This window comes from Hermetia illucens, chromosome 1 (assembly GCF_905115235.1).
Source record: "Hermetia illucens chromosome 1, iHerIll2.2.curated.20191125, whole genome shotgun sequence".
Taxonomy (NCBI): domain Eukaryota; kingdom Metazoa; phylum Arthropoda; class Insecta; order Diptera; family Stratiomyidae; genus Hermetia; species Hermetia illucens.
The window spans coordinates 214026404-214037905 of record NC_051849.1 but is presented as its reverse complement, the minus strand read 5'-3'; the positions used below and the strand labels follow the sequence as shown (position 1 = coordinate 214037905).

The 11502-nt window shown below is 45.0% G+C and overlaps 1 protein-coding gene across 1 annotated transcript; it reads right to left on the bottom strand.

Moving 5' to 3' along the window:
- Window positions 1-1057: 1057 nt before the first annotated feature.
- Window positions 1058-11330, bottom strand: LOC119661691 (guanine nucleotide-binding protein-like 1). Its single transcript, XM_038071137.1, has 7 exons — window positions 11215-11330; window positions 2851-3176; window positions 2643-2789; window positions 2388-2577; window positions 1603-2328; window positions 1435-1545; window positions 1058-1380 (listed from the first exon to the last, which is right to left on the bottom strand). Exons 1-7 carry the CDS (start codon window positions 11282-11284, stop codon window positions 1274-1276), a joined length of 1677 nt encoding a protein of 558 aa, XP_037927065.1. The 5' UTR covers window positions 11285-11330; the 3' UTR covers window positions 1058-1273.
- Window positions 11331-11502: the final 172 nt, after the last annotated feature.

The following is an 11502-nucleotide window of genomic DNA, read 5'->3' as shown; positions in this document are numbered from 1 at the left end:
AGTCGATAATTGAGTGAAAACTAACCTTTGACTGACCCTTGACTCAAAGATGAGCTTTTTTGAGCAAATCAAAGCAGCAACGAACAAGGCTGCAGCTGGAGTTTCGGCCTTAAGTAGGCTAATGGCAAATATTGGGGGTGCTACGTCTAGCAGGCGACGTCTCCTGATGGGTTCAACGCAGTTTATCCCTCTCTTCGGCGCAGAGGTATGGGCGGATGCTCTTGACCAGGAGGTATATCGTAAGCGTCTCGCGAAAGTACAGGGACGGGGTGCTTTGCGGGTGGCGTCTGGTTACTGCACTGTTTCAGAAGCGGCCATGATGGTGATCGCGGGAGTGATCCCCGTTGCCCTTCTTACTAAGGAGCGTCAATCCATATACAAGCGCAAGGGAGATGAGCCAAAGAAGGTGGTTGCTCGCGAAGAACGGCAACGCACCCTAGATAGGTTGTAACTCTCTTGGCAAAATGAAACTAGAGGCAAATGGACTGGGCGGCTCATTGGCAACTTAGGTGCGTGCCTGAACCAGAAGCATGGTGAGACTGACTATTCCCTTACTTAGTCCTTAAGTGGACGTGGAGGTTTCCGGTCTTACCTGCACAAGTGGATCTCGTTCCAGACAACAATGTCGAAGAAATGCTGAGGAGCACTGACAGCTCTGGCCGCGTTGCTCATTACGTTCGGGTCCTTCTTGTCGCAAAGAAGATATAGCTCGACCGGTGGAGGAGCTGGATGACATGGTTCCTTGAACTGACAGCTCCCTTTCTCCTCCTCCCCTTCCGTGGATGAAAGAAATTCCCTGAATTGAAGGGGCCTAGCCCGAAGTAATGTGACAAACGCTTCCAGGCTAGCTCTCTGACGATGAGAAGGTGTTTAGTTGGTGCGGGAGTCCAACACCCTGTGCGTAAATGCATTGATCCACCCCTCGAAGAGAAGAAGTCGGTGTCCTTGCGTTTCGTTGTTCGACTTCAGCCCTATGAGGTCTAGAGATTTCTTCTCTAAAATTGACTAATAAACATCCTCCATACAAGACGATGACAAACGCCTTAATTGTTCAGACTTTTACTTTTATTATCATCACAACATAGATAATATGGGAAACCATATTTGAGCAAACAAATCAATCATCATAAGAATGTTATCCCGGAAAATTCCTTGCCAGCCAAGCAATACAATAACTACAATTCAATAAAAATCTGCCCAGCAGGTTATCACTTTTATCCAGAGGATTTTTTTTCCTCTATCTCGATTTATCCCAATCAGTTGTTGTAGCACTTTAATCACTTTCATCATCTAGAAGGGAAAACGCATTGCCACTTTTAGGTATAGTTGCAGGTTTGCTAGCTTCTTCAGAACTTTCATCGGAGGATTCACTCTTATTATCTAGAAAGGATTCATTATCAATAAACGAACATTTTCTTAATAGTTTTCGCGTACCTTCATTATCTGAATGAGAAGAATAATCGTGAACCAATTGTCCCGCGTTGTCTAACTCTTTATTTTGTATTTTTTCAACTTCTGCAATATCTGGGTGGGTCTTCCACGTATCTAAAAATAAATTGTAAGTTAAATTGGTTCGATTGATACAAATCGGGCGGGACTTACCTTCACTTTCCACAAATTCTGGTGGAAAGAAATCAAGAACGATTCGTCCTTGTAGGACCAATTGCAAGATATTATTGGCAGCACGATAAGTGTCTGGATGGGCAGTTTTGGCTCTCAAAAATCCTTTCCTCAAAGCCCATGCATCGCATATTGCCAACGGGGACCACTCAGAATAATCAGGTGGTAACTGGATCGACAGCACACTGGGTAAATCTAATCTCTCACCAACGAAGCGGATTGACTCGTAAGGCACTCTCAGCTGCGCGATTGGATAACTACCCAAAATCACCTGTAAACCCCTGGGCGTTGACGAAGGAAATATCAAACCCGGGCAATCGACCAATCTCACATTTTCGGTTAGATATATCGTTTGAAAGTATTTCGTGTGACCTGGGGTGCGACTGACACTAACAACTTTGTGGCCTTTCAAAGTGTTTATTATCGATGACTTGCCCACATTTGGGAAACCTACACAGCCAATAGTTAGTACGCCATTTTTGTACCTAACATGCTCTTCCAATTGATAGTTTTCTGGTTTCACAACAACTTCTTGATCGGCCTTGGCATCCATTTCAAGCATGCTCGCAGCTATATCTTCGTGGATTTTTTCCTCCCATTTTGTCAGATTCAATTCCGATCCAACAATACTTTTCACTTGCTTGAACAGTTCCAAAGCGCATTCACCGTTGTTTTTTACATTCGGTCCTCTTTTGGTAACTTTCATGTCTGTAAAATGCAAAACTAAAGTAGTTTTTGATCTTATTCACTTTCTCAAAAGGTCTGACTATTTGCCTTCCGCGACTGGTAAGAAGCGAACAGTGCTACCGAAATCCCTGGATACTTGTCTAGAAAGTAATGTTTCCAAGCCACCACCACTTCAGGTCTTACTAAATCGATTTTGTTTAAAATTAATACGACATCCTTCTTCAAAGTTGACTTGATATAAGTGAATAATGCAGGGGGAAACATATATGTCTGCAAAAGTAAGGTATGAGAAGTATCAACAAATTTTTCCAGGATGCAATGTAATCACTACATACCGGAGAACGTATATCGACTATTATCAGCACAATGTCCGATATCTCCAAAACACGCCATAATTGCCGCCAGGACTCCAGGTTCAATTCAAACAGACCCAAATGTTTACCTTCTTCTTGGTGTTGCTCCCCAAGTTTTTGCAAGTAATCCTGTTGAAAAATTGAATATACAAATCTACTTCTGATTGAAGGAAACCCCCAGCCAACTTACAGTGAAATATCGATTCTCATTGCGATCCAATTCTTCCTTGGACATTTTATAGTTCCAAGGGGGTCGAATTGGGAAATCGAAATTTTCAAAAGGTTGATCTGTAACTTCGCGATCCTTCAAATCAACGTACACCAATGGATCACGCGCTTTCTGTTTCATCTGGGCGATCTCTTTGTCGCTATCCTTGAAAAATTGTAAAGCGTAACGACCTCTTCCATGGCTTTCTGCTGGCTGTAAATGAAACTTTTCGACTCGAGGGTTTGGAGGTGTTTCATCATCACTATCATCCGATTCTGAAGCAAATTTCTTTAGGTAGTTCTGTGTACCTGGAAAAAATCAAAGGAAACATTTATTGGTAATCCTTGGCTAACTATGTTAAACTTTGTAAATAGTGTATAGTATCCTCTTTGTTTGGGCCACGCGACACACGCTTGCATGCCTCTACGCAAGCCAGGCAAGCCAGGTTCTGGAATATGAATGAACCCTTGACTATTGCAGCCCGCTTTTTTAACCATAGAAAAATCTACGCGTCTAAATTACCGGTGCAATCATGACTTGTGCCATAACTTCGTCTATTAACAAAGAGGGACAGAAAAGTAGCAAAGCGAGCGCATGGTCGAGATTCACGATGGATCATTTTTTCATCGAAATTGATACTGAGACCCGGGCTTCTTAAGACCCCCTTTTCTAAGGCATTCGAGACTTAAAGTCCATTAAAAAAGGGGTTGAGGCAACGGCAACTAATATTACGGGGGAAAAAATTGAAAGGTCTCTGTCATCAGACCTACTCGCTCCAACAATGGGGGAGGTAAAGCATCAGTACCTCTCCCCAATTGCACTCGGATCCTGAAGTGTCGTTTGTAGGGAGGGGCAAACCTGAGCAAACCGAGATCTCTATTAACTAATGCTACTACGAAAAAGACAATCATTCTTTCTAAACTGCTACCCACATTTTCTCTTTTATAATATTGCCTCCTTGATGATCTGCAGTCAAGCACGGAGAGAGCTCGTATTCAGGCGATACTTAGCTCCCATGGCTTAAAGGATACCAATGATAACGGACTGCGGATTATTTATTTATTTAATGAGGACAATACACAGAAAGCAAATTTCTTATTACATATTGTCCTCAGAGAGAGGAGCAAGTAAATGGCATATTTTGCGCTTAAAGCTAGAGAGGGACATAGAGTCAAATGAACCAAGCTGTAGGGCATTGTAGGACCGGCAAAACCTCGGGATCGGAGAGTGAAAGTAAATCTCGAGCTCGGCAAAGGGTACATAAAAAATGTCCGCATTACGCGTGTTATGAGACGAGGCGATACGGAGAGTAATATCCGAGTTGGCGGAGCAGTCCATCAGACCATTGCAGAGTTTGAAAAGAGTACACATATCAAGAAAGATACGGCGTTGCTGTAGGGAGGGGAGATTGAGGGTGCAGTGTCGTGACGGATAATCAACCCGTGGAAGGTTCTTTTTGTAAAAGAGGGTCCGGGTGAATTTGCGTTGTACAGCTTCAAGAGCGCGGCCGTCACGGATGCGGTAGGGGGACCAGACTACACAGCAGTATTCAAGGATGTTTTTGACAAGGGAATTGAAGAGTATTAAGGAGGGCTGGATTGAGGTAAAGTCGGACGAGGAACGTAGGATAAAACCAGACATTTTGGAAGCTCTATTGATGATGTCAACGAAGTGGGAATTGAAACGAAGTTTATCGTCGAATATTACACCCAGGTCTTTGAAGGAAGTCAGTAGTGAAAGGGGTTGACCACTGAGAGAATAGGAAAAGGATGATGGGGAAGGTTTCAGGGAATAGCGCATCCAGTGGCATTTGTTGACATTCAGTGTTAGCTTGTTGACCGAACACCAACGGGCTAAATTATCAAGGTTGGATTGTAAGAGAGCACAGTCCAATGGAGACGAAACAGAGGCAAACAATTTAAGGTCGTCTGCGTAAAGCAAATACGGACAGGTAAGGATGGAGGCGAGGTCATTGATAAACAAGTCGAAATACCGGAAGCTCGTGCTTCGGGTATAAAGGTTTTGTGTTCATCTTATCTAAGAAATTTCAACGCACATTTTTCTACCCGTATACAGCTACAAAACTACGAGACATACGTACATATTACAGCCGTATATGTTACGCTCACCCTAAACAAACAAATTGCCTATTTTGGAATACTGTACACATATAGGCACGTATATAAATTGATCGTACCCATATTTCGGATTTACTTCTTATATCTGAATTAGGTTCTACCCGCAAAGTTCATTAACACGCATATACTATATACCTACATACATACATGTCTCGGAATAATTGATATTCATATACAAATAATTAAAGAACTAAAACCAAATAATTCTTTTCCACCCAATTTATACGAACTTACTTAGTTGTGGTATTAACGAATTGATATGTAATGATGACGTCATGCAGGTTGTAGAGTGCACGAAATTCACAAAAAATTGTAAAGTTTCACCCCCTATAACTTTGTTAATAATAGTTGGATTTTCTTCAAACTTGATCAAATTGTGCATTATATTCTTCATTATACGCATGCCAAATTTTGTACTTCTGGGATGAACATAAGGGGGGTGCCGGGTAAATTTCTAAAATGTGGAAATATACTATTACTAATTTTATTGGTGCAGATATCGGAACCGGATATATTTTGAGGCCTAGATTTCGTAGAGATGCACTACTGAGATTTTTTTCAGATTTTTCGGTTGGATAGGTTCTGAGAACGAGACCTGTTACACTTTTTGGGGGTCATATTTTGAGCCCTCACTCCCCTATGTTTCACCCAATGTCAAATATTGGACCAGTCTTGAAAAGTACTAATTGAGACCTTTCATTTGATACCCCACATGGCTTTCACATGTATGGGGAGCCCCCCCTTAAACTTAACACAAAATAGCGTCAGTTGGTGCATGTAAAGGGAACGGCAGATCGCATACTCCTACCAATTTTCGTGACAATCGGTTTAGCCGTTTCCGAATAAATCGGCTGTGACAGACAGACAGACAGACAGATGGGACGCATAACAAGAGCATGCGACGCTGCTATGCCGAGGCGACGAGTTCTCGCAAAAAGGCGCTCAAACTATTGGTGGAATGAAGAGATCGCGGTGTTACGGGATGCATGTTTTCGTGCTAGAAGGATCTGCCAACGATCTAGAGCAAGACCAGACTTCGACGAAAAACGGCTAGCATACGTGAACCTTCGAGGTAAGCTTAAGCAGGCTATACGGACCAGCAAGCGAGAATGCTTCAAGGAGCTTTGCACAGAGGCAGACCAAAGCCCCTGGGGAACAGCGTACAGAATAGTTATGAAGAAGATGAGAGGGCGAACACCACAATTGACCTGTCCGCATCTTCTGCTCGATATCGTGACGGCGCTCTTCCCCCCGGATAAAGGGGAGCGAAAACAACACAAGCGAGCACTCGACGTCTACACCATACCTGCGGTAACTGAGGAGGAACTTATGCAAATTTGCCGGAGAATTGGTGATAACAAAGCACCCGGTCTGGATGCTGTTCCCAATAGAGCCCTTAAGACCAGACCCGACTGGTTTATCAGCGTGTTTGAGACATGCATGATAGAAGGAATTTTCCCCGATCGGTGGAAGAGGCAAAAACTAGTTTTGCTCCCGAAGCCGAATAAACACCCAGGACACCCTTCATCATACCGACCGATTTGCCTTATCGATACGGCAGGAAAGATGCTCGAAAGGGTCATCTACAACAGACTGCTCCCTATCATCGAATACAAGGATGGACTATCGGAGCGACAATTTGGATTTCGTCAAGCCCACTCAACGATCGACGCCGTAGACGTTGTTTTGAAGCTGGCTCGAGACGCGATGTCGTCTAAAAAATGCTGTGCCGTAGTGACATTGGACATCAAAAATGCGTTCAATTCCGCAAGCTGGGAGTGGATAAAAAGTTCACTGGCTAACACGGGTGTCCCTAGTTACTTGACTAAGCTCCTCAACAGTTACCTTTCGGAGAGGACACTGTGGTACGACACGGATGAGGGATCCAAGCAGTACACCGTCACCGCAGGAGTACCACAGGGCTCAGTGTTGGGTCCTCTCCTGTGGAACGTCATGTACAATGGGGTCCTTGTCCTTCCCGTGCTAAAGGAGGCCACGATAATCGGCTTCGCAGATGATCTAGCTGTGGTTGTCGTCGCGAAAGAACCTGAAGACGTCGAAATGTACGCTAACGAAACCATTAGCGCCATAAAAGCGTGGCTGGAGATGGTTCAGCTTGACCTTGCGGAACAAAAGACGGAGGCGGTCTTGATCACCAATCGTAGGAAGAGGAATACGATTAATATTCGCGTTGGTGGTCACGTCATCACTTCGAAGCCGGTTATCAAATACCTGGGGGTGATGATTGACGCTAAGATCAATTTCAGGGGACATCTGGACTATGCTTGTGAGAAAGCGGCAAATACCAGCGTAACATTAGCGCGGATGATGCCTAACATTGGAGGTCCAAGGTACAGTCGCAGATTACTTGTAGCCGGAGTGGTTCGCTCCACACTATTATATGCGGCACCAGTTTGGGAGGAAGCATTAGCGTGTGAGAGTAATCGTAGGAGAGTAAATATGACTTACCGCTTAGTGGCGCTAAGGGTGTGCAGCGCCTTCAGAACAATATCAGGCGAGGCAGCGTGTGTTATTGCGGGAATGATCCCGATAGACATTCTGGCAAGTGAGACACGCTGCCTGTACGAGACGAGGAAAATGAATCCTCTTGAAAAGGATGCAGAATGCCGAAAGGCGGCAAGGCGAGAGTCGCTGGAAAAGTGGCAGAAACGGTGGGATGACTCGCAGAGGGGTCGCTGGACCCACACTTTGATTCCCCGTATTGAAGAGTGGATCCAGCGACGACACGGTGAGATTAACAACCATCTGACGCAATTCCTGTCAGGACATGGTGGTTACAGGAAGTACCTGCACCAATTCAGGCTTGTGTCCTGAATGCGGTTGCACACCTGAGGACCCGGAGCATGTTATGTTCCACTGTCCACGATTTCTCTCAGAAAGGAGGAGTCTGGAAGACTGCCTGAAAACCACTCTAAGTCCGCAGAATATCGTCGGGGAAATGTTGAAATCGGAGGGAAACTGGTGTGCGGTGAACACCGCCATCAACCGAATACAAGAGGAACTGGCAAGAGCGGAGCGCGCAAGGAGGACGCGAAGAACGGAAGGCGTGGCCGCGTAAAGCGCAGTCCACCCCGCGAAGTAATGCTTTGCGGCGGTCCCGCGGGGAAGGAAAAAGGAGAAAATGGGGGTGGTTTTAGTGGGTGAGAATCCCACACGCTGCTGCAACCTGGCGCGGCAGTGTCTTTCTAAGATTTCCACCTCCATCCATAAAAAAAAAAAAAAAAAAAAATAAAGACAGACAGACAGACAGATAGACAGACGGACAGACAGACATCGAATCGATTCTAACAAGGTTTTGTTTCACACAAAACCTTAAAAACAGGAAGAGTAGCGGGCCAAGTATAGAGCCTTGGGGAACACCAGAGGAAGGAGAGAAGGAACGAGATGAGTGACCATGAAAAGAAACTTTGCAGGAACGGTATGAGAGATAGGAGGAAAGCCAGGAGATGACTGAGGGAGGGAACTCTAGCGAAGAAAGTTTAGAGAGGAGAAAGTTATGGTCAACGGTGTCAAAGACTTTGGAGAAATCAGTATAAACAGCATGTACCTCCTGTCGTGAATTCAAGCGTTTAGCAACAAAGTTGGTAAAGACCAGAAGATTTGAAGCCGTTGATCTATGTTTCACGAAACCATGCTGCTCTTTGACAATGAGATGACCGAAGTGCGCGGTCAACCAGTCGTTGACGTATCTTTCTAGGATTTTGGAGCAAGAGGAGAGAAGGGAAATGGGGCGGTAGTTCACAGCAAGGGAAGGGTCTCCGCTCTTGAGGATAGGAATGATAAGGGCCTCTTTCCAGAGACGGGGAAAGTAGCATTCGTCTAGACTTTTGTTGTAGATTATACACAGGGGGAGGCAAATGTGTTTTCGACAGTTAAGGAGGAAGAGATTAGGAAGCCCATCGGGGCCAGGTCCGACATTGGGGTCAAGGTTACCAATGAGGAACTCAACCAAGGAAGGCGTAAGGAGAGGAATGGCTAGTGATTCGGAGGAGTCTGTGTTATGAAAGGTGTAGAGGGTGAAGGGCTCGAGGAAGAAAACACTGAAGAGAAGTAGGTGCAGAGAAGGTCGCAGGATTGTTGTGGGGAGTTGGCAGTGGAGTCAGCGAAGCTGATAGAAGAAGGGACAGAATGAGTTGGATTACGAGAGTTGCGAGCGTGAGACCAAAAGAGTTTTAAGTTACCGCGGGCAAGGGCGGCTTCGACGCTCAATAGGTACCTTTTACGCGCCTTTCTGACCATTGACTTCACAGTAGATCGTATAGCTTTAAAGTGAGCAAGGTCGTTAGTTAACAGTGTCGCACGAAATGGTAGTTGGAAGTACCTGGTTTGCGCGAAAAGCGGTCCACAAACATACGTGGGCCTCTCCAGACGGGACCACTGTCAAACAAATTGACCACGTGCTGATTGAACGCCGCCACATCTCAGCCTTGATGAATCTTCTTCTTTCTTCTTTTTCTTCAGCCTTTGTCCGGTTCACAAGCGGGGTCGGCTCGTCGTGATCGGTTTCGCCATTTGGCTCTATCGACTGCCTGATCTGGGTGCAATCTCGAGGCTTTCAAATCCCCACCTAGCGTATCAATCCACCGTTGCTTAGGTCTGCCTTTTGGTCGTTTACCATAGACTTCGATGTTCAGACCAATCTTGGCAAGTGAATTCTCGTTTGCACGAATTGCGTGACCATACCATCGAAGACGCCTCTCTTGCAACATTTCCACGATCGGTGCAACCCCATAACGATCGCGGATATCCTCATTTCGGATGTGATCTAAACGTGTGACGCCACTAGTCCAACGTAGCATCTTCGCCTCCATTACCGCAAGACGCCGTTCATTGTCTTTTATGGTCGGCCAACACTCAGAACCATAGAGAGCGACTGGACGGACGACATTGCGGTAATTTTAGATTTGAGACGTTCGTTGATACGTCGATCACAAAGGACACCAGTTGTGGAACGCCACTTCATCCAGGTTGCGTTAATGTGTGAAGCAATTTCATAACGCAGCTCTCCATTGGCTGATAGCGTTGACCCGAGGTATTTAAATCGCTCAGTTCTGGGCAGATCACTGCCGCTGACAGTGATTGTGCCTGTTTCATGGGGATCGGTCGTCAGAAGTTCAGTTTTGTTTAAATTCAATCTGAGACCGTGTTGCATGAGGCGATCATTCCATTTTTGAACAAGATGCTCGAGATCACATCATCTGCATAAAGCAGTGTGTAGGGCGCTGGACGTTGGATATCCCGTGTGACGGTGTCCATAACAAGGACAAAGAGGAGTGGTGAGAGGGCACTTCCTTGATGAACACCAACAGAGACACGAAGCGGTTTTGATACACCCGCCATACTTCGAACTTTACTTTTCGGATCGTGGTAGAGCAATTGAACCCAGCGCACGAGTTCTTCTGGCACGAAGTGTTGTTGTAAAGCATACCAGATGAGTTCGTGTGGTCAAACGGTCAAACGCTTTCTCTAGATCCAGAAAGGCAATGTAAAGAGGGCGATACTTCTCACGGTGTTTCTCCATGAGTAACCACGCAGCGTGTATTGCGGAACATATATGGGAGCCAATATCGATTCGGACCATTACCTCGTTGGCATGGTGCTCCAAGCTCGAATTACGACATCACCTAGGTCCCGCCAACTGAAGACAACGGACAAATACTGCCACCACCAAGTATAGGAGAAAAAGTCCGTGCAATTCATCGGTTTAAAAATCGCAAGTCGCCAGGAGCCGATAGAATTACAGCCGAATTAGTTAAATATGGAGGCGACCAGTTACACCAAGTGGTTCATCATTGGTGGATAATGAAATTGCCTTCTAAATGGCAACAAGTTTGCGAACAAAACAGCGCTTATTTGACTTAAATCGGATAATTCTAAGTATGTTAAATAAAGCGTCAAATTTCGATCACAAATACGACATTTTTTTTCCCCCAACCCAATATTTCATTCACTGAGAACTCCTGATAGTTTGCGAGGAAATGAACCAAAAGATCTAATGAAAAATTTCTCGCGTCGCAGAACAGACGAAGAAATTATCACGAGGAGTCGGTAGATGTTTCTGTATCACGATAAGTAAACGACCTCCCATTTGAGCTAGCTCTCCCACGCTAGATTAGTGCAATTTCACAATGTTTGCAACAAGAGTTGGCGCTTCCATGTATTGTGGTCATTTCGAAATCCAAGTTACCTTTTCTCTGCCGCTTCGCCATAAGCTGCTCCTTTTTCTTCTTACCACTGTACGCCACTTTTCTCGGCATTTTGGACTTCAAACAAAAACACTGAAAGAAACCTTCAAAAGAAATCTTTAGATTTTCTGGCTCTCAATGCCAAATCTTTGACAATTCTAAGTGTTTTTATCGTCCCGGCAAAAAAAGTATTGTTTATATATTTAATCAATTCAAACCTTGGAGCAAGGCATAGTTTAGGTCGTTGACACTCACATGCGAGAGGCCCGTCTGTGTAAATTATATGCGGG

Excerpts from the sequence above, each read along its gene's own strand:
- LOC119661691 (XM_038071137.1), bottom strand. The coding sequence starts at position 11,284 with ATGCCGAGAAAAGTGGCGTACAGTGGTAAGAAGAAAAAGGAGCAGCTT. Across the intron at positions 3,177-11,214 it reads GGCGAAGCGGCAGAGAAAAG|GTACACAGAACTACCTAAAG; the intron begins GTAACTTGGATT and ends GATTTTTTCCAG. Across the intron at positions 1,381-1,434 it reads TTCTCATTCAGATAATGAAG|ATAATAAGAGTGAATCCTCC; the intron begins GTACGCGAAAAC and ends AATCCTTTCTAG.